Source organism: Oryctolagus cuniculus, chromosome 6 (assembly GCF_051225735.1).
Source record: "Oryctolagus cuniculus isolate XC-2025 breed Fujian yellow rabbit chromosome 6, ASM5122573v1, whole genome shotgun sequence".
Lineage (NCBI taxonomy): Eukaryota > Metazoa > Chordata > Mammalia > Lagomorpha > Leporidae > Oryctolagus > Oryctolagus cuniculus.
The window spans coordinates 10,520,179-10,545,411 of record NC_142872.1 but is presented as its reverse complement, the minus strand read 5'-3'; the positions used below and the strand labels follow the sequence as shown (position 1 = coordinate 10,545,411).

General features: G+C 53.5%; 1 protein-coding gene across 2 annotated transcripts in view; it reads right to left on the bottom strand.

Moving 5' to 3' along the window:
- Window positions 1-24,751, bottom strand: part of TNFAIP8 (TNF alpha induced protein 8) — a 116,044-nt gene extending 91,293 nt beyond the window's left edge. Inside the window, exon 1 of one of the 2 annotated variants that reach the window (XM_008254930.5) lies at window positions 24,670-24,751. In XM_008254930.5, the coding sequence (XP_008253152.1) occupies window position 24,670 (1 nt within the window). In that variant the 5' untranslated portion in view covers window positions 24,671-24,751. Of the gene's footprint in view, window positions 1-21,496; window positions 21,606-24,669 lie in introns of those variants that run through there. The other variant, XM_070076034.2, reaches the window with a different exon arrangement.
- Window positions 24,752-25,233: the final 482 nt, after the last annotated feature.

The window sequence follows — 25,233 nt, the reverse complement described above, 5'->3', positions numbered from 1 at the left end:
AGCTCCTCCATGGCATCAGCGGCTTTTTGAGAGGAGGAGATGAGACTGGAGCTGGCCCCGGCTCTGTCTCGCCATGAGCCGCCCCCTGCTGCGCTGTGATGGAGCACCACGAGACGCCAGTGCCACGCTCCAGGCCTTCAAGCTAAATCAGCTCCTATTCCTCACGAATTACCCCATCTCAAGTATTCTGTTACCGCAACAGAAAATGGACTGAGACAGAGTCAATGAAGGCAGAGAATCATGGAGGTCAGGCTGCAGCCTTCAACGGACACCATGCTCCAGTGCAACCAGGGAGTAAAGGGACATGAGCATAGACCCGGAGGGACGCAGCCCAGCGTGAACATTGACCGGCCTCCTGGGCTCACGAACTGAGTCGGCCTCGCTGTGCCTCTGCTTCCTCCAGTGCAAAATGAGGACATAAAACTCCTTCTTCAAAATGTGGGTTATGGGGCTGGTGCTGTGGCGCAGCGGCTAAAGCCACAGCCTACAGTGCCAGCATCCCATACAGGTGCCGGTTCGAGTCCCGGCTGCACCACTTCCAATCCAGCTCTCTGCTGTGGCCTGGGAAAGCAGTAGAAGATGGCCAAGTCCTTGGGCCCCTGCACCAGCACAGGAGACCAGGCAGAAGCCCCTGGTTCCTGGCTTCGGATTGGCACAGCTCCGGCCGTTGTGGCCAACTAGGGAGTGAACCAGCGGATGGAAGACCTCTCTCTGCCTCTCCTTCTCTCTCTGTGTAACTCTGACTTTCAAATAAATAAATAAATCATTAAAAAAAGAATGTGGGTTATGATGAGTTGGGAAACAAACCCGTGGACAAGTGAGTGGTAAGCCAAGCAAGAGGGTAATGCTCACTCCCACACTCCCTGCTGACAGCAGACCACGTCATGAACGCAACAGTACCTCTGCGTGTCCATCACAGAGAAGTCAGTAATGCAGGGTACCATCATGACGCTGTCCAGTCTGCGTTTGTAAGGCTCACGGTTCCGCCGTATTGCAGAAAACCTCATTTTAATTTTAATTCTAACATGCATCACTCTTACTTGAACACAATACGCTGAACAGGATGCAATTCCTGGGCAGGTGTTTGGAGCAATGGTTAGGACACCACTTGGGACACCGACATCCCACATCAGAGTGCCTGGGCGTCTGTCCTGATTCCAGCTTCCTGCTGATGTGCACGAGGGGAGGGAGCAGGCGATGGCTTACGTACTCGGGTGCCTGCCACCCACACAAGAGACCCGGATTGAGTTTCTGACTCCCAGCTTCGACCTGGCCCAGGCCTGGTTGTTGCGGGCACTTAAGGAGTGACCCAGCAGATTAAGCAACTCTGCCTCTCTCTATCTTTCAAATAACTTAAATTTCAAAAAACTGCTTAACCTCCTTTCTGATGATATGATTACCACGATTCTCTCACATTCCTGCTGAGATACTGGCAAAAGGTAACACATAGAGTGACTTGCTATACCATGTGTTTGTTTTCAATGAAGGTCAAATGATGCCCTCCCACTGCCAGCACATTCACCACTGTAAAGTGTTAGACACATGCTGCGAGTGTTATGTTACATCCACAAAATAACGGGCTTGCCACCCTCTTCAAGTTATTTTTACTATGCAAATTTTCAAACACACACTGGAGCAGAAACCAGAATATAATGAACTCTCGTTACCCGTCAGCTGCTTTATCAATCAACTTATTGCCATTCCTGCTGCATTTACAGCTTCTGCCTTCTCCTCCTTGTCTGTCACCTTTTATCCCCCACATTTTATTGAGGAATAATTTATAATTTTAAGTCAATAACTCACTGGGGGCAAGGGCAAGAGTTGCAGAACCACCACCACAACTGAAGTTTTAGAACATTTAATCATCCCAATCGGATAAAGAAAACGTGGTCCACACGTGCAAGGCCCAGGCACAAAAGATCTACACATGGGCCAGTGCTGTAGTGTACTGGGTTAAGCCACTGCCCGTGAAGCGAGCATTCCATGTAAGTGCCAGTTAGTGCCGCCTCCACTTCCAATCCAGCTCCTTGCTAATGAGCCTGGGAAAGCACTGGAAGATGGCCCACATGCCTGGGAGACCATGCAGGAGACCTGGACAGAGTTACAGGTTCCTGGCTTCAACCTGGCCTAGCCCTGGCCATTGTGGCTTTTTGGGGAGTGAGCCAGAGGATGGAAGATTGCTCTCTCTCTTTCTCTCATCTCCCTCTCTCTCTTTCAAATAAGCAAACTTAAAAATTAAACAAAATTAAATAGTATTACACAATTTTAAAAATATCTACACACACAAGGTCTAGTACACAAGGGAATACTGTTTAGTCTTAGAAAAGAAGAAATCCTGTCACCCACGATAACACGGATAAACCTGGAAGACATCACACTAAGTCGATACAGATATCCACATCTATAAACACACACTACGTATACAGTAAACACGTACAATATTGCCTTGCCCAAACACATTTCAAAAATAAAGCAAGAAGGAAGGAATCCCGCCATTGTGACAACACGGATGGACCTGGAGGGCACTGTGCTGGGCCAGACAGAGAAACCCAGGTTCTGGAAAAGAACATCCCAGGGTCCCACAGTGGCCACCTCACCACAGCCGTGGGCAGCCCTGCTCGACTTGTTACCTTTACAGACTCAGCAACAGCCAGCATCTTGCCCACTCGTCACATAAACAGAATCACAGAATACATCGTCCTTTGTGTCTGATTTTCCTCACTTGGCACAGTTCTCATCCAGGTTGTACTGGGTACAAACTTTGCTGCTTCATCGCACCAGTGAGTGAAGCTGCCATGTCCTGTTACCCATTCACGAACTGGTGGCTCCTGGGGCTGTTCCCACTGTTTGGTTGGTATGTGAAATGCTTCTAGGTGCACTTGCAACTAAGCACTTGGGTGGACACGGGCCTCATTTCTCTGGGTGTATGTCTGGAAGTAGAACTGCTGGCTCTCTACCCAACAGAATCACAGAAACGAGCCTGAATGGATCTTCAAAAAAACCAAAGAACACATACCCAAAGACGTGGACTGATGCACCCGGACCTGCAGTCCAGACACAGATGCCGACAGACACGGTATCCAAACCCAGGGCTTCTCACTCTTCCCTTCTTCCTCTTCTGTAAGCTCCTGGAGCCCTCCTCCCTCACTCCCCTTGGCCTGGCTTCTCCATGGGCCAGTCCCCTTTGCTGCTTGGGGACTTTCACCCCCAAATCCACGCCAAGCCCTGGATCCTGAGTGCCCTCCTTCCGAGCCTCCTTGAATGCTGCGAGCAGGTGCCCTGCTTCCCGCCCCGTCCCATACTCTCCCCCGCCCACAGGCGCTTGGTCCCCCACTTCGCCCCTTTACTCTGTGAACTCCTTGGCCACCCCTCCATGAGCTCCTCTCTTCACACCCGCTGCAGCTCAAGGACACAGAGGCCTCCAAGGGTTATGGGGACAGAGCTTGCATTCCTGGGTTTTACTTTTTTAGCATGAGGGAGATTTTCAAGAAACAAAGCAAAAATGTCTTTGCTTGCTTGAGACCATGAGTCTCCATCATTTTTGAAGCTACCTCATGAGTCAAATGCTTACACGATCAATGAAAATGCATAAACAAGGATGTCATTCAATCCGAGGAGGAGGAGGAAGGGGACAAAACTCCGCCTCCAGTCCAAACCAGAAGCTGTGCTCCACAAACATCTTCCATGTGCACAAAGAGGATGAACTTATGGCTGTTCAGACATGAAAGTGACCCTCCCTGCATGCTCCGGCTGGTTGCTGTTCCACTAGCCTAATTTAGGCAAAATAAGAACTCTCTTTGAAGCTGAAAATAATCCCTGGGGTTTTAAAAATAAGATTATTATTCAATGTTTCCTAAAAATATTTTGGCAAATGCCAAGCACACAGAATCACTTCTGAACACTTTTTTCCATGTACATAAATCAAATCCACTGTACTTGCTCTCTCCTTTGAAAAAATGCTGAACTGTAGATTAGGCACCACCGGCCAGAAACAGTGGCTGGACACACATGTGGTCACTGGCTGCTTTTGTCCACCCAGTGAGCAACTCTTTACTGGATATGGCACGGTGGGGCAAACAGACATGATGCAGATAAAGATTGGTCCTCTGGCCCCTGTAATCTATTTGTGATAACAAGACAAATACATGAAAAATCAAACAGCTCAAGGCAGTTGTGGTCAAGGCATGGGCAGAGGTGCTGCAGAATTGTAGACACGAGAGTTGACTCCTAGATGACACTGGGGACAAAAGGGAAGAGGAAACAACAGCTCACAAAGCGGGGCTCAAATGCACCAACGATCCTGTGACTCACCTGCTTACAAACCCTCCAGGACTCATCGCTAATAGCCAAAGACAGTCTAGACCCCCGAGCTCGGCCCTCAGATCTCACAGGCCCCAGCCCCCTTCCACGTGCCACACTGTGCTCCAGCCACACGGCCCCCCAGTGCCACCGGAGCACACTGACACCTACTGCTGCTCAGCCCCACTGTTCCTGGTGCCCTTCCCTACCCACTGCCCTGGCCCTCGACCTCAGCAACTGGACATCCACACACGACAGGCCGCCTCCTCCCCTCGACATGCCACACACATCCTCTTCCAACTCCAGGCAGCTCCTGGCCTCTGCAGCCAGCCAGTCTCCAGGCTGTGCCCATGTCTCTGCCCACACCCTCGAGTGTTCCTTCCACGGCTTAATCCTGAAAGGCTTCCACCTTGTGCTCTCTTGGCTCACTCGCTCTGGGGACAGCCACGCACCAGGCGATGACGACACGCCTGTAAACCTACGACACAGCTACACAGCTCCTGTTCGCAGCCAGACCAAGATGCCAACTGCTCATGACCCACCTTGGACACCCTGCAGTTGTTGGCAGCCCGGGCCAAGCCCCTGTCTATGGCCTCACCACAGACCCCCAAGTCGAAACACAGAGCTCCGCTGGCCTCCGGGTCCTGACCCTCAGAGCTGGGTGTGCTAATGGACATTTACTGCTGATGTGAGCCGCTGAGCCAGGTCAGCTGTGACACAGCTGCAGATAACCACACAGCATCCCGGAGACCTCCACCTGAACCTTTTCTAACCTTTTCAGCTACATTCAGGAAGATATTTCACAATCATTAGTTGATTGACTGAATGACCCAACAGCTGAAAACCTTACCACAGTGGTGGTGCTGAGCCTCGGGTTGACTTAGTCTTAGTTGGGATGATTTTGTCATAGTTGACTTTGTTGTTTTCTTTGTTTGTGTTTGGTTGAAGGAGTTGGCAGTGTGGAAGTCATCACAGCTGGCATGCAGATTCTGATCCCAGCCCTGCCTTGCAGGAAATACTGCTGGGAACAGAGAGACCCCGCCTCACTCACCTCTCTGGATTTGTCACGTATCTGACACTTGTAACACATCCAAGGCCAATGGTGTAGGCAGGCAGAGAGGACAAAATTGATTAGGTTTGTGAGCTGGAAGACCACGCCCCCTGTGTGATCTCATGCCCCTACCTGACCCCACCTGTACCCCCACCTGCCAATCAGACATAACCACTCCCTGTTTGGGAGTAAATAAAAGGCCCGGACCACACACGATGGGCCCTCCCCTGTGGCCCCACGCCTTCGGGTGCGTGGCCTATCAGCCTGCTCTCTGTTTGCTTCTCTAACCATACGCTTGCTCCACGTGGCTTGCTCCTGGCCTGCTCTCTGCTTGGTGAGGACCAGCTTAGCTTCGAGACTCCTCTTTCTCCCCTTAACAGAGCTCTCACTCTCCTGTGCATTTTTCTCACAGAATAAAATCCTTAAAAACTTACCATGCTGTATGGTCTATGTGAGCCATGTATTCAACTCTGAATACATGGCAAGAGCCCACAGGCTTACTAATACTGAACATTATTCATAAGCAGTCCGATATCAGCAAGAGCAGCTTTAGAGTGTCACAGGTGGTCAGGGAGCAGCGATGGGGCTGGGGGCAGGGGCCTGGCCTCATAAACAGCTGCCATTCAGAAGGTTCAGAGTGGGGGGCCCCGTCCAAGCAGCCGGAACCTGGCAGGATCCCTGTATCTCAGACACACAGGCCCCAGCCCCAGGAATCGGAGGCGTCTTGTAGGTTCCTATTTGGGAGTTACTGCAAAACCCTTTAATATCTTAAAGAGGGCTCCAGGCTGCCGCAGGCCCTCTGAAACTCAGGACTAAGTTCCAGTCCTCTCATGGACTCTCTGGGGCCACAGAAGCCGGCCTGTGTGGTGACTAAGACCCCATGTCTCTCTTTAAGCCACAAATGAAACAGGAAATAAATAAATAAATAAATAATAAATAAAACCCAGAGCCAATCTTTTGTGGCTCCATTCATAAATTAAAGCCATAAATACCACCCAAGATACCATCACCCCATTGGGAAACACAAGCACAGGCCATTCCTTGGTGACATTACAGGAAGTTACACACAACGAATACACAGGTGCGAGCTTTATAAAGTGTGCTAATGCCTAACAGGTAAGCTGGCCCGGAAGACAGATCTGGGAATGACGTTTGTATGAATGACTCTGACTCACGCAGCTTTACAGGAAAGCTACAAAGTCTGGCTCGATGACAGCAGGTGCTCCTGGTAGGAAGGAGAGACTATGACTAGTCCACAGGGGAGGGCCAACGTAGTCTGCCAGGCTGCAGTCAAAGCAAGACTAGCAGATGGAGTACACAGTGCTCACTGCCAATGGTCTGTCAATGCCCACGCTCCCTTCTATGTATCTACAGCCCTCAAGGAGACCCTGGTATTTGGCCTAATTCTTCCCATCAGTTCAAGGTTCATGGGTTCAACACACCTCACTGCCCACAGGCACCACCCAGATTCCTTTCTTCTGAAAAGAAGGCTAACAATGGACTCTTCTGTGTCAATTATCTCATTCTCTACAGGCTTTAGAGACCTGACATTCCTTAGCAGAGGCCTGCGGCTGATACAGGAACCTGCCAAGAAGGAGGGCTGCCTTCCAGCTGTTCTGAGTGTCCTCTGACAAGAGAGTCACGGCTTGGGCAAAACTCTGCTATGGGTGAGTGTTTAATGAAAGAAAACCATGCGCACTGGCCTCCCATTCATTGTACCGCAAACATCCATCAAATCATCTGTTGGCATTTTTGCTTGGTCTTTTTAAACTGCATGACTTCCTCCGGCTACATCTTTGTTTCACAGCCAAGAAAGGCAACCTCTAATCACTGCATTCAGAAACAGAATCGAATGTCCATAAAAATGGTGAGAGAAAGCAAATACTGCATAGTGTAAAGTCTGTGGTCACAGCTACATATAACTCCAGATTAAGGAGAGAAATATGAGGAATAAAATAAAATGTTTCCGCCTGCACATCTGCACCCTCACTGTGTTTTCCTTTCTAAATTTCCTTTACTTTTGCAGGGAGTTGTCTTAATAGTGGGTGCAGCTTGTTTGCTTTTCTGAACCGTCAGTGTAAGACGTCACCCCACCAGACTAGAGCTCACAGCCACTTCCTTGTGCATGGGGCGGAGACTGGGGTACCTCTCCGTGTGGGTGCCCGAATGCTCCTACCAACTCTTCAGAGTTGGGTCCATACTGTGGTGTGCGAGTTAAGCCTCCACCTGCAATGCCCGCATCCCATGTAGGTGTCAGTTTGAGTTCCGGCTATTCCACTTCTGAGCCAGCTCCCTACTAATGCACCTTGGATGATGGTGCAAGTCCTTGGGCTCCTACACCCATGTGGGTGGGAGACCCAGATGGAATTCCCAGGTCCAGCTCTGGCCATTGTGGCCACCTGGGGAGTGAACCATTGGATGAAAGATCTCAAACCACTACCCCCCCCCCCACATATCTCTGCCTTCCACATAAAAAATAAATCTCTAAAACAAAACAAAATAAAACAAAACAAACAAAAAAAAAAAAACAAAAAAAAACACAAAGATTTCTGGTTCAGCCCAAGCATCCACTTGCAGTGCCTGCATCCCATATGGGTGCTGGTTCGAGTCCCAGCTGCTCCTCTTCCAATCCAGCTCTGTGCTAATCGCCTGGGAAAGCAGTGGAAGGTGGCCCAAGTGCTTGGGCCTCTGTACCCACCTGGCACACCAGGAAGAAGCACCTGGCTCCTGGCTTCTGATTGGCCCAGCTCCGGCCACTGCGGCCATTTGGGGAGTGAAGCAGTGGATGGAAGACCTCTCTCTGTCTCTTCCTCTCACTGTAACTCTGCTTCTCAAGTAAATAAATAAATCTTTTTAAAAAATTTTTCAGAGTGAATTCCACAATCTTCAAGCTCAATCCCTGCAAGAGGACACATTCTTACTTTTGGTATCAAATTGAAATAAGCTTTCAAATGAAAGAAAAAAACGATATTTGGGCAAATCGTAAAAACGAAGCCACTCCTACCACATATTTACTGAGAACATGGTGTAAGGATGAGTTATTGAGATGAACTTACGTGACTTACCAAAAGCACAAAGTAGACAGAGGCTGCCAGGAACTGCACGGGGAGGGTCGGGCCACGGGTATAAACCCTGGGGGGTCCTGAGGATAGAAGGTGTGGCACAGCCGCCGCAGTTAACTATGCCGTAGTGTTTGCTTGAGTGCTACTAAGAGAGCATATCTCAGAGTCTCACCCCACACACACACATGGCAACTACGTGCTGAACTATGTGCTGGTCTGATCATGGTAATCACCGACACGAGGTAACCCGTGCTGGGAGTCATCATGTTCTGCATCTTCTATACCAATTGTTATTTGTCCATTATGCCTCAACCAAGCAGGAAACCTAAAATCTCTAGTCCCTGCACCCCGGATCCACTCTATTGGGGTACAGACAGCAGCAGCCTGAGGCAGAGAACCCAGTGAGACACCCAGCGAGGCAGGGCGGCAGCTGGGCTCTGTGGACTCCTGGCAGGAATCTGGGCTTCTCCTTGGTGGAGGACAGAACAGGAAAGCTTCCAGGAGGCGGCGGCACCGGAGCTGCTCCTGCAGAGCCACGCTGTCCTGGGGAGAGCAGCATGGGCACTGCGGCAGGGGCTGAGACGGGCTGGGAAGCAGGGGAAGGCACAGAGCAGCCTGGGCGAGGCCCGGCCTCGGACAGCAGAGAGGGGTGGGGCAAGACAGCAAACACGTCCCCAGGCCTGAGCAAGGAGCCTTGCACCTGCTGTTCTATATTTATTCCCCACCTCTCCAATCCAGCTCCCTGCTACAGGGAGAAGATGGCGGCCGGGGACTGTGGCCCACAGTTTCTGGAAGGCTCGCAGTCCCCCCACCTCGGTCTCCCCACACCCACCAGCGGGCCGGCCCACGCTCCGCACACCTGCCTGCCCCGGGGCTCGTCAAGATGGTTTTGGCAGACACCGGGGAGCCGCTGCTGTGCCGGCTGAGAGCGCTGGGCTCTCAGAAGAGGCCTGTGCGGCGGGGGTTGCCCAACCTCGGGAGCCTGAGTGTGGACTTTCCCAGCATGCTATATTTATACCGCGTTTTCTAAGTAAGTATTAGAATGCCCCAAAACCTCCAGCGAAATCTTACTTCCCTCCTTTGCCAAATGTATTTTTATTATGGAATTTAAGTATTTTAGATGGCATAAATAGAATGCAAACCCTTTCCCCTCTTCCAACCCCACAGTTTCCTTACTCTTAGTATGGCTCATTCTTCTAAAAAAACACTTATGTACCCATAAACATATAATATGCCTTTTTAAAAACACAATGAGATCATTATTTTGCTTTTCAGTTTAATCTATCTTGGAGATCTTTCCAGATCAGCGCACAGAGACCAACCTTGTTCTAAAGCCACACAGAGCTCCAACTCAAGGACGCAGCGTTTTATACATAGACGCAGCCAATGAATATTTAAATTGTTGAGGTTTTGTCTTGTACATTCTATTTATTTGTGAGACAGAAGAAAAGAGAGAAATCTCCCATCTTCTGGTTCACCCCCAAATGCCCTCCAGAATTGGGGCTGAGCCAGGCTGAGGTCGTGAGCTTGGGATTCAATCCCAGCCTCCCGTGTGGACGGCAGGAACCTATTACACGCTGCCGCCCGAGGCGCACAACAGCAGGAAGCTGGAATGCGGGGTAGAGCTAGGAGTTGAGCGCAGTTTCCTATGTGGGTCATGGGTATCCTCACTGGCATTTTAATCACTACATCAAATACCCACCACTTGCCTTGTTCATTTTTAAAAACAGCACTGTAGGGGCCAGTACTGTGGCGCAGAGGGTTAACGCCCTGGTCTGAAGCACCGGCATCCCATATGGGTGCCAGTTCAAGTCCTGGCTGCTCCACTTCCAATCCAGCTCTCTGCTGTGGCCTGGGAAAGCAGTAGAAGGTGGCCCAAGTCCTTGGGCCCCTTCACCCATGTGGGAGACTCGGAAGAAGCTCCTGGCTCCTGGCTTCAGCATGGCACAGCTCCAGCCATTGCGGCCAATTGGGGAGTGAACCATCGGATGGAGATCTCGCTCTCTCTCTCTCTGCCTCTCCTCTCTCTGTGTAACTCTGACTTTCAAATAAATAAATAAATCTTAAAAAAAAAAAAAAAAACACACTGTAGGGGCCGGCACTGTGGTGTAGCGGGTTAAATCGCCATCTGCAGTGCTAGCATCCCATATGCGTGCTGGTTCGAGTCCTGGCTGCTCCACTTCCAATCCAGCTCCATGTTAATGTGTCTGGGAAAGCAGAAGTTGGCTCAAGTGCTTGGGCCCCTGCACCCAAGTGGATGCAGCTCCTGGCTCCTGGTTTTGGCATGGTACATCCCTTATCTTGTGGCCACTTGGGGAATGAACCAGTGGATGGAAGATCTCTCTTTCTCTCTCTCTCTCTGCCTCTTCCTCTCTGTAATTCCACCCTTCAAATAAATAAATAAATAGATAAATAAAAACAACACTGTCATGAATCCTTCATGTGCCAAAACGAATTGACTTGTGGTCACTGGTATTAGCCTCTTGGTACTTTCACAGACGAGGTCTCTCATGTAAGACAGAGTTGAGCAGGGTTTCCTATCAGTATCTTAGCACTGAAGGGGAAGATGAAGGTAAGTTTAAAATCAATTTCCTGGCCGGCGCCGCGGCTCTCTAGGCTAATCCTCCGCCTTGCGGCGCCGGCACACCGGGTTCTAGTCCCGGTCGGGGCGCTGGATTCTGTCCCGGTTGCCCCTCTTCCAGGCCAGCTCTCTGCTGTGGCCAGGGAGTGCAGTGGAGGATGGCCCAAGTGCTTGGGCCCTGCACCCCATGGGAGACCAGGAGAAGCACCTGGCTCCTGGCTTCGGATCAGCGCGGTGCGCCAGCCGCGACGGCCATTGGAGGGTGAACCAACGGCAAAGGAAGACCTTTCTCTCTGTCTCTCTCTCACTGTCCACTCTGCCTGTCAAAAAAAAAAAAAAAAAAAAATCAATTTCCTAACAAGAGTATTTCAGGCCACACTTTGTAGCCCTTGAGCCTGGCAGGAAGACTCGGGCTGGTACTGCAGCCCCCGGCCCCCAGCGCCCCATGCCCCTCGTGCAGAATTCCTCACCCCACACAGGGACCGGTCAGCTTTCCTCCACGGAGGAACCCGACACTGCCCTCTGCCTCCACCACTGGCCTCCCTCCCCCAGTTTCCTCACTCAGGATGACAATGCAGGGCCAGGTGTACCAGAGTGCTGGCTTCCAGTCCCAGCCCTGCGTCCAACTCCAGCTTCCTGGTGCCCCCGTTAGGCCCTGGCCTAGGGGTTGTGCAGACTTTCTGTGGAGTACACCAGTCACAGGTGATACTGGGACACCCAGCCATCTTACCAGACAGAGCTGTCACCAACACCCTGCACGCGGAACACAGAGACCCACATTTAGGTGCTGCAACCCAGCAGGCGATGGCTCAAGATATGACCCACATACGGAGACCGGATTCCATCTGGCCCAGTTCCAGCTGTTACAGGTGTGTGGGAAGTAAACCTGCAGACGGAGTATCTCTGTTTCTCTTGTCTCTGTTTTCGTCATTTTTACTTTTCAAATAAACAAACATATTTTTGAAAATGAAAAATGTAGGTGATAATTACCAGCATCATAGAATTCCAGAGCTGGGAGGGATTAGTGATCACTTCATCCACACTTCGTTTTTTCTAGATGTGTCAATCATGGCCCAGGGGGGTTAAACATCTCAACAAAATCACAAAACCCACTGCTGGGCAGCCCACACCCTGCATACCTCTGCAGAGCTGGCCCACCACGGAGTATCAGATGCCACCTGCGTTATTTGCTTAGAAAGACCCTTTTTGTCAAAAAACAACAACACCACATGAGAGCAAAATGTGTCTACAACATTCCCCTGAGTAGAAATGATGATTTTTAAAAAAGATTTCTGGGGCTGGTGTTGTGGCATAATGAGTAAAGCCGCCACCTGCAATGCTGGCATCCCATATAGGCACCAGTTTGTGTCCCAGCGGATCCAGTGCCCTACCGGCTCCCTGCTAACGGCCTGGAAAAAGCAGCAGAAGATGGTCCAAGTGCTTGGGCCTCCGCCACCCAGGTGGGAGAGTCAGATGAAACTCCAGGGTCCTGGCTTCAGTCTGGCCCAGCCCTGGCCATTGCAGCCATCTGGGGAGTGAACCAGCAGATGGAAGATCTCTCTCCCTCTCTCTTTCTTTCTCTATCTGACTTTCAAATAATAAATAATTAAAAAAAACGGTTCTGAGAATATATGTAGATATGGCATAGATAATAAGAAAAACCATATTTTATATTTTAGATCTACTTAATGTTTTTTCTCCACAAAATTCACTTTTAGAATGCCTAGCAAGTTCCCAAACTGACACACTGAAGTCTCACCTCCCCCTCCCGTCCCTGGCGGAGGGGTTAACAAGCAGGTGCTGGCAACACTGCTGACTGTCATCAGCAAGACCTGCGGCGCTCAGGCCACCTGCAACCCTGGCCACGGACTCCCAAGCCTGTGGCTGCCCGTTCCCCGGCGCTCTAGAGCCTTCCTCCCATGCACGCTGCAGGAGTTGAGACCAGGGACCCTGCAGAGCTCCAGGAGACATCTGTGCAAGACTGAGACGTCACGGAGCAGCCAGCTCCACCCTCCAACCCTGGGCTGCAGGAAACACCTGTCCCGCAAGTGGCCTGGGTGACGTCACGGCCACAGCCCAGGCAAGAGGAAGGACAGAAACACGGCGTGAATCCCAGATGTGCCACTGGCCTCTTACGGTCTCAGCTTTCTTGCCTTTAAAGTAGGGACAGCAACAACAGAACAGGTTTTAAACTGCCACTGACGCATCTGGTGCTGTACACAAGGACCCAGTGCCTGACACATGCTAAGTATGTACCCTCTCTCTGCCATGTGGCTTCTCACGTGGGCCAGTCAGAAGCAGAAGGCAAAAACACAGGCTGGGGGCCAGCGCCGTGGCTCACTAGGCTAATCCTCCGCCTTGCGGCGCCGGCACACCGGGTTCTAGTCCCGGTCGGGGCGCTGGATTCTGTCCCGGTTGCCCCTCTTCCAGGCCAGCTCTCTGCTGTGGCCAGGGAGTGCAGTGGAGGATGGCCCAAGTGCTTGGGCCCTGCACCCCATGGGAGACCAGGAGAAGCACCTGGCTCCTGGCTTCGGATCAGCGCCAGCCGCGGCATCCATTGGAGGGTGAACCAACGGCAAAGGAAGACCTTTCTCTCTGTCTCTCTCTCTCACTGTCCACTCTGTCTGTAGAAAAAAAAAAAAAACACCACAGGCTGGGAAAAGGAAAGGAAAAAAAATCTTCAGTTGGATTTCTGCTGAATCAGTAAATGACAAAGAGACACACACACACGCTGGGAGTCCCATGACCCCACGGCTTCTCCGTGAGTCTCAGCCTTCTGCGTGCAGGGTTGGAGTGAGTGACAGCACTGTCTGGGAAGATGGCTGGGTGTCCACACATCACATGTCACTGGTGTGCTCAGCAGAAAGTCTGCACGGCCCCGACGGGGCACTGAGGCAAAGACGGCTCGTGCTGGGCAGCCCAAGGTCATGCTCACGTGGGACACCAGGGTTCAGAGCTCACCAATTCAAATGGCAGAGAAATGAAATGTACGACCGACCAGGTTACACGAACCCCAGGAGGCAGCAATCACAGCTCAGGTGATTGGGTTCCGGCCACTCCCCTGTGGGAGAAGGGGGTTGAGTGCCCTGTTCCCAACCTGGCCCAGCCCTGGCTGTTGTGGGCGTTTGGAGAGTTAGCCAGCGGATGAAAACACACAAACACATACAGTGTTGTCTCTGTCTCTCTCCCCATGTGCCCCTCAAATTGAAAAAAAAAAAAAAAGTATATTTTTAAAGAGATAAGGTTATCACAATACATTTCCAATAAACTTTGTGAAGATCTCATGGCTTTCAAAAATTTTACAGCTAAATAAACGTATGTTTTAATTCCATTTTTTCCCCTGAACTTTCTGAAGTACAACTATACACTTAAATTCAATGAAGTCATAATAGTAAATTAAAAAAAACTCTAATTGGAGGCTGTAGCTGTGGTGCAGCGGGTTAAAGCCCCGGCCTACATCCCATATGGTCGCCAGTTCAAGTCCTGGCTGCTCCACTTCTGATCCAGCCCCTTGCTAATGTTCCTGGGAGGGCAGTTAGAGGATGGCCCAAGTGCTTGGGCCCCTGCACCCATGTGGGAGAACCAGAAGAAGCTCCTGGCTTTAGATCAGCTCAGCTCCAACTGTCAAGGCCATCTGGGGAGTAGACCAGCAGATGGAACTCTCTCCATCTCTCCCTCTCTCTTTCTCTCTCTCTGTATTTCAAATAAATAAAATAAATCTTCTTAAAAAACTCTGATTGGTCACCAGAGAATAAAAGGAAATAAATTTTTGCAAACTGGGTGAATCAAATGCTTGTGAACTGTACCACTGAACAACCAAGCAGCAGACAGAAGGGGAATCTATAAAGTTATTCCAGCTGACAAATGAAATAAAATGACAGAACGTCACATACTACAACCCCCAGTGATCCAACAGCTGCTAACATCAAAAAAGCGTGGAGAAACCCGTGCCAGGTGCCTGCGGGGACTAACACAGCACCTTCAGCACCTCCCGGCCTCCTGCCAAGGGAGCCACCTGAGTCCGATCCAAACGCCAGGGAACCAGACAGCCAGGCGTGCACCCTCTCTGCTGAGACTGCGGGAAACACCTCTACCCAGCCCAGGTCCTCGGGCATCCACGGAGAGCGTAAGGGGAGGCACATGCGAACAGAGCCCATCGATGAAAAGGCACACACAAGTCACACCTTTTAAAAAAATGGACAAAGCTAAAGTACGTGGGTCAGGCTGTTGGTTTGCACGATAACCCCACGAAGAGGCAGGAAACAGGGGCAATCAAGGCTGGACACAGGGAAAAGCGACCAGGATGGGCTACGAGGCCTAGGACTGGTGACAGCGGTGCCTGTTTTACAATAATTCAGTAAGCTGGGGATTGTCGCACGTGGCTCTCTGGTATCTGGTTTTTACTGTACAGTAAACTGGTAAAAACAAAAAAGCTTTAGGAGAAGTTAGACGTGTCAGCTGAACAGGACCCAGTGTTGGGAGCACGAGAGGAAGAGAAGCGAGGGCCCTCCCACCCCACCCCCGAGTAACTCAGCCAGGAACCTGTGGGCTTGCTTCGGGGCTGCTGCTGCTCCGGGTAAAATGTACCCTGCTCTGATTCAAAATTCACCTGGCAACAAAACATCTTTAAAGCTTATCATCCAAATGACAGGCTCCAAACCATCTCAGGAGGGTCTCAACTCGAAACCACCCCTTGGATGTCCCCTGGAATCATAAAAAGCTGGGTACCCCAACACAGAATCCACATCTCTCACTCCACGAGAGGTGCACCCCAGCAGCACGCACTCCGCGGCTCGTCTCTCTGGTACTAACAAACAAACGTGAAGATGCAAACCCACAGACAAGCCATGGGGTCCGACAGGACAGGTGCCGAGGCAAGGGCTGGGGAGACAGCACAGAAAACCGGGGCACTGGCGGCAGCCCAGCCGAGGAGCGAGGCCCTGCGGCTGCCCAGAGCCTGGAGGCAGCAGAGCTGCCAGGGGCGACTCCCAGCTCGGCCAGGCTGATGTCACCTCCGAGGGCCTCCATCCTCATCTGCTAGGGAGGCTGGGCAGTAGGGTCTTGCTCACGGATCCACGCTGAAGGTGAATGCAACAATACATAAAGCCTGTCTCATCATAAAGACTCCATAAATGCTTGCCATGATGACGGGGGCGGGGGACGTTTCCAGAAACGTAAGGAATTCTCTTGTGATGGGCATCTCTGGGCTTGAGTGCAGCAGTACTTGCTATTTTTATAAACCTATGATTATCGACGTGAAAAAGCAATCATGGTGCTTCTGACACCTTTTTCCCCCGTTTTTTGTATGCTTATTTTGTAACCTGCAACTTAGTAAATGGGTTTATCAATTTTTTAAAGATTTATTTATTTGAAAGACAGAGTTACAGAGAAGGGGTGAGGCAGAGAGATCTTCCATCTACTGGTTCACTACCCAAATGGCCACAACAACTGGGGCTACGCCAGGTCAAAGCCAGGAGCCAGGAACTTCTTCCTGGTCTCCCACGTGGGTGCAGGGGCCAAGCACTAGGGCCATCTCCCACAGCTTTCCCAGGCCATGAGCAGAGAGCTGGATCGGAAGTAGGACAGCAGGGACTTGAACCAGTATCTGCTGGCATAGCAAGTGGCAGCCTTACCCCCTATGCCACAATGCCGGCCCTCACACACCTTCTATACCACTGTTTGTTTTTTTTTTCTCCTAACTACCATCATGAGTGGCTTTAACTCTAAAAAAAATCTGAAATTCCTGTTATCAGGAGTGGCGGTGGCCTTGGTGGGACAGCCGTTAGGTTGTCAGGGGCTAGTGCAGGCGCTGTCTGTACCAATCACCATGCCTACTGCATCTTCCTGTTGGCACAGGCTGAAGGTTCCCACAGTCGAGGGTCTCCCTCAACACCCAAAACTCACCTGCACACTCCCCTTGGTGTTGTGACTCGGTTCCAGCCAAGACAATTCAAGCAACAAGCGTCAGGAAAGGCTCTATCCCCTGATGTGAAGAGACAGACACTAGAAGGGAACCTTGGGGTGGCCCAGCCCTCCACAGACAAGAGGCCTCCACAAGGCCACGGAAAATGTCTATCAGGAAAACCCTAGGCACTGCTTCAAAAATGAACTTATCGGGGCCGGTGCTGTGGTGTAGCAGGTAAAGCTGCCGCCTGTAGTGCAGGCATCCCATATGGGTGCTGGTTCAAGTCCCGGCTTCTCCCCTTCGGATCCAGCTCTCTGCTGTGGCCTGGGAAAGCAGCAGAAGATGGCCCAAGTCTTTGGACCTCTGCACCCGTGTGGGAGACCTGGAAAAAGATCCTGGCTCCTGGCTTCGGATCCGCACAGCTCCGGCCGTTGGGGCCATCTGGGGAGTAAAAAAGCGGATAGAAGACCTCTCTCTCTCTCTCTCTCTCTCTCTCTCTCTCTCTCTGCCTCTGCAATTCTGCCTTTCAAATAAATGAAATATATAAAAATGAGCTTATCAATAAATGTCATTTTCCACAAACATCCTGAAATACCCTCTCACACACACGTCTGCCTGTGAATGACGTCAGTGGAAGCCAGCACTGCCCCTCGCTGGAGGAGCCACTTCCTGGCCCCTTGACAGCACGATGCAGACAGAAGGCAGGATGCTAAGGGCAGGAGGGCGAGGACGTGGAGCCCCTGGAGCCTCTGGCCCCGTGAGAGCCCACCTTAGCCCTGCCCGACCACGGACGCCCCTGCACGAGACGTGCTAGAAAACCGCCGCGGGCTGGGCATTCCCTTCCCTGCAGCCTGAAGCCGTCCGACGGGTGCGTACAGAACTGTGTCCCTCAGAATTCATTTACTCGAACCCCACGGTGAGGACGGCATCACAAGGTGGGGCCTTGCGGGAAGCTCCACCCTGATGAACAGATGGGCGCCCCTGGGCAAGACGTGGGGCGGACTCCCTGCCGGCGCCTGCCCTTCTGCCTCCCGTCTCGTGCACGTGGGAGCACACCGCAGCGCTCCCCTCTGCCTCCTTCTGCCGTGTGCAGACGCCACCAGAGCCAGAATCTTCTGGCACCTCATCTCGGACTCGCCAGCATCCAGTACTGTGAACAAACTCCTGCCCCTGACAGACGACCCGACTACAGCAACACAGACTTCAGATGCTCCACGTTCACTCTGGGCGCCCTAACCCCTGCACTGTGGAATGTGACTGCTTCTGGAGACCCAAGCAGGTGACTCAGCTAACAGGAGGAACCTAGGGCAGGCCCTGTCAGTGTGACGGGTGTCCTGGGAGAGGCTAGGACCCAGAGACACCAAGGAGTACACACAAGAGAAGCTGAAGGAACCCACTTCCTGCAGATCTGAACTGCAAGAAATATTACTGGAAATTCTTCAGGCTTCGGGGGCGGGGGAGGGGGACTGATGCAAACGTAGGCCTGTTCTAAAAACGGTGAACCCAAATAGGATCTCTAAGTGGGTAAATTAAAAATCACCTTTTTCGGGGCCAGCGCTGTGGCGTAGTGAGTAAGGCTGCAGCCTGAAGTACAGGCATCCCATATGGGCGCTGGCTCAAATCCCAGCTGCTCCACATCCCAACCAGCTCTCTGCTATGGCCTGGGAAAGCAGAGGAAGATGGCCCAAGTCCTTGGGCTCCTGCACCCACGTGGGAGACCAGATGAAGCTCCTGGCTCCTGGCTTTAGATCTGCACAGCTCCAGCTATTGCCCCATCTGGGGAGTGAACCAGCAGATGGAAGACTCTCTCTGCCTCTCCTTCTCTCTCTGTGTAACTCTGACTTCCAAATAAATAAATAAATCTTATCCAAAAATTCATCTTTTCCCTCTCCTGCTGTAATGGCTTGAAAAGGTAACTGAGCACAGCAAAGTAATGGGTCTGCAGGGATCACCCCGAGCAGAAACAAACCACGCGCAGTCACAACACAAGGGCATTATCTGCAACGTCCTTTATAAGGCGACTGTTAGACAGGACTTGTGTCCCCTCGTCCCCGTGCCCCCCCACCCTCGACTGCACATTCATGTCCTGAAGCCCTGTCCCCTAGTGTGACCACACTTGGAGACAGGCGTTCACTAAAGAGGTGATCAGGCTAAAGCACATCGCAAAGCGGGGGCCTTATTCCAACACGACTGGTGCCTAAGAGAGGGGGGCCACACAGAGAGAGGCCCACCTGCAAGCTGAGGGGAGAGACCCCGGGAGAAACTAAACCTGCTGACTCCTCGAACCAAGAGCAAAGGAGTCAATGTCTGTGGTTTCAGCCTGCTGGGCTGTGGCGCGTGCTGTGCAAATGGACACACTGGTAGAGACAGAACTTCTGAGCCTGACTGTACAGACACTAACTGGAAACCGCAAGAGAACTTGGGACAGACCAGGGGTGGACATGCATGCTTGTAGGGCGTCAGAGCCAAGTGTGCAGCAGGGAGAGTGGGCCGGCTCGTCGCCTGCCCCCGCCATCTGACTCCGCAAGTCACGGCCCGGCCTCCTCCCTCCACCTCGTTTCCTGAAGGGTGAGGGAAGTCTCAGTTCATTTCACACGCACATCCCTGATCAAATAGCAAACCCGGAGTGGGAAAAGCAGTGGTTCCAGAAAACTGTTTCTCTCAGCCCACAGCAGGACACCTTTGTTATTCCTAATTCCCCAGGCCCATTAGGACAAAAACCTACAAACCTCCAGAGTCAGAAATGGGGAAGAAAGTCTCAAAGTCAGACATGACCCCCCATCCCCACCCCCACAGAAAAGGAGAAGGAAGTTATAGCAAGATTTACAAAAGGGTAGTTCTGCATTTTCCGGTTGCTGACCATTATGAAATGAGAAGGACCCTCATCTGAGGGAAGGGACGAGGGGGGCCCTGCAGGCGCCAGGACCTCAGGCCAGGGGAGCGGGCCGGGGACAGGGAGAACAGGCCACCTGGGACTCGGAGTCTCCCAGTGGGCCTGGGCTCTCTGAACATGTGCTACGCTGGAGAGGAGCAGGAGGGGGCCCACCCTGGAGCAGGCTCGGACGGGCACCTGCAGGTGCTCATCCGCCGTCCGGCCTTGTCGGGGCGCCGTGGTCCCAGCTCCACTCTGGACTAGAGCTTCCTGCCAGCGTGCCTCTTGTGGAGCAGCAGGTGATGGCTCAAGTCCTGGATCCCTGTGACGCACGTGGGAGGCCTGGATGGAGTCCCAGACCCCTGGCTTCAGTTTGGTCCAGTCCTTGCTTTCTGTGGGCATTCGGGGAATGAACAAATGAATGGAATATGTCTTCCTCTCTCTCTCTCTGCTTTCAAATAAAATGAAAAGGATAAATGACATTTCATAAAAACATTGGCTTCCCTTCTATGTGGGGAGGTGGACTGGGCCCTGTGGCTCCTCCTCCTACTCAGACACATCCCACACGATCACCTGCTGTGGCTCACATCCCCGTAGCAGCAGGCCCCGGGGGATCACGTGACCCCGCAGCTGGGAAACGCTGGAACTGGGCTGCAGTTACCCCTCGCTCCTCTGGGCTCCTCTGGCACCTTTGGTGGTGGTGGTGAGGGCGGTTCCCACTACAATCACAAATGGCTCAGAGACCCGCTCCACTGTGGCCCAGAACTGACACCGTCCCCTCAAGAGCAGACCCGTGCGGCCAGTCCAGCCAGGCCCACCGCTGGCTGGGTGCCTCCCACACACTGACAGCCAAGGAGGAACGTCCTGGTTCAGTCCACACAGCAAGCATGCGCCGTAAATGCTGGCCCAGTGTTTAGGCGGAGACACAGGGTGCAGCGGGCTCCAGCAGTCATCCGCACCAACCACTTCTCCACGGAAGCCATCTTTATTCCCAGTGCTCATGGAAACCAAACAAGCAGAATTCTGAACTTAATTCCCTTCTCCTCTACTAAAGAAACCGGCGCAGATTTGTCTATGCCGCTTGCAACTGGCCTGCTTGCAACTCCCTCCCTCACCCCGCTCTTTCCTTTCTCACGCCCCGTCAGCCACCTGCTCGCTAACCCGCCTCGTTCTAGATGCCAAGGGCAGCCTTCGAAAACCACCTGGCTGGTGCCCCCCGCCTGCAGGGGGTTCTGTGCCTCAGCCACCATGAGAAAGCGACTGCTGTCTGCAAGGACAGGGTAGGGATAACGCGATTCACGCTGAACCTGGGGTGTTTTCAACCGAGTTCCTCAGGTGACTTTCCACTTAAGCCCGAGAACGCACTATTCCTCGGGAAACAGGTTCCCTGTGGTCATATCACTGGGTTAAAAAAAAAAAAAAAGACATCAGGAAAATGAAAGTGCTTTTTTTGGTGTCTCATTTTTTGAGAAAAACAATGTTCAGAAAATCACTCTACTGCCTGGCTGAGGAGGTGGCTCTGCTTCCCTTTGGGAAACACAATGGAACCCTGAACCCACTTCCACCCAGGGCCTCAGCTTCAGGGACCCCTTCTCACCAACACGCGTCTGGGACCCAGTTCCTTTCCCTCTTGTGTTTCAGGCCTTCCTGCGTATGTGAGAGAGTTGTGCCGCACTGGCATACAGCAGGAGCTCAATAAATGCTTGTGTGCATGAATGGTGCTCACCTCTGGGCTGGATGCCTTCGGGCCCAAGGACTGGCAAACATGATGGTCTAGGATCACAGGCCAGCTGCAGTCTAAGGCGCCTCTTGCCTCTGACGTTCTAGAATTATCTGCCCTGCACCTTGTGGCTCATTTCCTCTTCAAAGTGGAAAATGAAAATGAGCTGTTCTCCAGCGCATACTGAGAGAGCACATGGTCTCGCCTGCAGGTGCAGCCGGCGCTCTGGCCCCCTGCTGCTGCTCCTGGGGGTTGATGCCTCTCAGCTGAAGGGCAGACCTCAGAGCCATCAGCTGGGACCCTGGGGCCGGTCCTCAGCACCTCAGCTGAGCCCTTAGCCGCGGGGCAAGGCACTGCTGGGTGTTACTGGAGTCCCCGCCACTCTGTCTGGCATGTCAGGCAGGATGTGGCAGGCGAGGACAGCTGTGGCGCCACGGTGCTCTCCTCAACTTCCCATCAGAGCCAGATGCCCGAGGAGGCCCAACTGGGTCAACCGTTGCTCGTGTCATACACACTGGCCCCTGTGCCTGTGCTCAGGGCCAAGAGAGGCCCTGTACCCCCTGGAGAAAACAGGTGACTCTTACCCATCGGCTTCTGGGGGTTAGGAACCCCAACACCCAGTCCCTCACCTGTGCCAGACACAATGGAGGGGGAACGGAAAAGGGACTGCCGGATGCGGCTAGGGGCTAAGCTGGACTGTGAACGTGGCCATGCTGTCTGCGACCATGAAGGCAGCTGGCTTCCGAGCGAGGCCGTGGCCAGCGGGAGAGAAATGATGCATGGATGAGCACAGCCGGTAGCCACCGCTTCGAGGACCAACGCTCCCCAAGCCTTAAACCACCAGGCCTCTGCTCCTCCCCCAGCCCGCGTTTCCCAGTGAGCACCGTCTGGTCTGGACGCAACCCTTCCTCTCCACACGCCCTTTCCTCCAATTGCGACAGAACAACTGCAGGGAGCGGGCCTCCAAATGCTGGGCTCCCAGCCCACGCGTGTGCTCCCCACCCCGCAGTGCTTGCCGGTCCTCACCATGCTCCCCGCACAGACGCCCAGCACCCTCCGGTGACACACTGAGCAGGAAACACAAAGACCACAACCGAGAACATTTCCCCACGCCACTACCCCTTTTGTGGCTAAGTCCAAACACAGCAGAGGAAAAGGCACCGTGGAGGGGTCAAAGCTGTGGTGTGGCAGGTAACGCTGCTGCCTGCAGTGCCGGCATCCCATGTGAGTGCCAGTTCGAGTCCTGGTTGCTCCACTTCCGAGCCAGCTCTATGCTCTGGTCTGGGAAAGCAACAGACGATGGCCCAAGTCCTTGGGCCCCTGCACTGCACGGAAGACCTGGAAGAAGCTCCTGGCTTCAGATTGGCTCAGCTCTGGCTGCTGTGGCCATTTTGGGAGTGAACCAGTGGAAGGAAGACCTCTCTCTCTCTCTCTCTCTCTCTCTCTCTCTCCCCCCCATCTGTAACTCTGCCTTTCAAATAAATTAAAAAATCTTAAAAAAGAAAGAAAGAGAGAAAGAAAAAGAGAGAGAGAGAGGGAGAGAAAAGGCACAGCAGAGCCAAAGTGTCCCAGTAAGAGACAGTCCTAGGCCCATGTGTGCAGGGTGCCACCCTTGAGGTGGGATCCTTCCCCGCTGAATGAATGATTCAGTGATTCTTAAATCATCTGCTAATCTAGATGAATGTCCTGGCTTGCAGAGTAGAGAGCTGAACCCAGACAACCAGTACAGAAGGCACTCAGTGGTTCCCGAGGAGGCAGGCGCTCACGCACTTCCCTGAACTTGACTCAATTTACAGATAACCCCGTGTGCCATGGGGCGGCAACGCGTGTGGAGAAGACACCTCTACAGCCGTCTGCCAAAGGGCTGTGTGACCGGCTGGAATAGTAACAGGAAAGCGCTGACTTAGCAGCCCACAGCAGATCTAATTAGAAGGTGGCAATCAATGTTTCGAGGTGTTTAATTAAACTCAGTAATTATTTCTTCCCTTAAAGAGAGATGGCGTCCTAGGTTTACAGCGCAAAGTCTAACGTTCCCGTAGTTAAAGCAGCGTGGAAACACCTTTGCTTGACACAAAGCAGGAGAGAAATGGCAGCGCAGGCGAGGGTGGGCCAAGCCCGCTCTCCCTGCCTCGCACCTCAGTGAAACACTGCCCCTCTCTGCCTTTCCCTCCCCGCCTGCCTCACAAGGCTTTCTTGTCTGGGGAGTGGGAGGAGGCAGGGGGTTTTATGAGATGAGAACTCAGAGACCCTCACGACCAGAGGGGAACCTGTGCACCGGGCCAACAGCTCACAGGTTAAGAAACCAGGGGAGCAACAACTGCCGTTTTAAGGGTGCAAATATCGTCGGATTTAAAAAAACAAAAACAGGCGCAAATACACCCTGCACCGGGAGAGTACTGACCCCTAACCCCCAGCTGAGACTGAATAAGCAGCCCGAGGACTTTCGCCTTTCAGGTGTCAACTGCAGGCACTCCACCGCTTCATCCCTTCCAGACTCCGCTCTGGACCAGGCTGTCTCGTGACAAGGCTGAGAAACTCGGTCTGAGGTCACTGCGTCCATAAACATCTTCCAGGTGCCCAGGCCTGAGAGTGGGCCTGGCGCCTACCAGCGGGGCTGGGTCCCCGGTGACCTGGCGGCAGGTGCATGCACACAAGTAAAACACACACGAACATCTATGCACACGCGTGCACACGTAAACACACGTGGACGGGCCCACGCCACACGTGGACTGCGCGCGCACATATGCCCATACACACGTGGACACACAGACACACGCGTGCACACATGCACGTAAACACACGTAGAAGGGCCCACGCCACACGTGGACTGCGCGCGCACAGACGCCCATATACCCATGGACAGGCAGGCACACGCGTGCACGCACGCACACAACTCACAGGAAGTCTCCTAAAAGTTCTCAAAGCAAAGCTGCTGCGGCGGCGGCAGCCCAGCGCCGGGCTGGGGCAGGGGCCCGGCGGGCATCGCTGCCCGCAGCGTGGGCCAGCGCGGACGCCCACTGGTGCGGCGGCCGGGACGCCCCCGCGGCAGCCGCGCCGACGGAAGCCGGGCGCGGAGGGGACGCGGCCGGCCGCGCAGCCCGGGACTCCGGGCCGGGCGCCCAGGGGCCACGAGGGTGGGCGCCCCGCTCCACGCGCACTCCCCGCACTCCCCCACTTACTGGAGCAGGCGCGGAGACGCGAGGGCTTCGGGGGCGATCGGTGGCTCGCGGGCGTCCACGGACCTCTCAGCCAGCGCGGGCCGGGCGGGCGCGCGCGGGAGGAGCCGGGGGCCGGGGCCGGGGCCGGGGGCGGAGCCGGGAGGGGTCCCCGGGCGTGGCCCGCCCGGCCCGGGGAGTGGGGAGGAGCGCGCGGGGGAGGAGGAGCCGAGCGCGCGGGCGGGGCGCCGAGGGTCCGAGCGGCCCCGGCGCGCACACCTGTGGGTGCCGGGGGCTGGGGCCGCCCGCCCCTCTGGCCGCCGGACTTTCTGAAGTTGCAGAACTGCCAGCCCCGCCTGGTTCATCCCGCCTTGTCCAGGCGGAGCTGGTTAGACGACTGGTGCACGTTCGCCCCGGGCCTGGCGCGGAGCAGGCACGTGTGCGGGGCCCGGCTGCAGCCCGTGTGCCTGGTCGTGATGAGCACAGTCCGTGACCGCGCCCGCGTCGCTGTCGCCTTTGACTTTTCCTTTTCTCTCTTCTCTGTTGGCCCGAAGTCTGCCCGGCGACGGGTGACGCGCGCCCGACTCC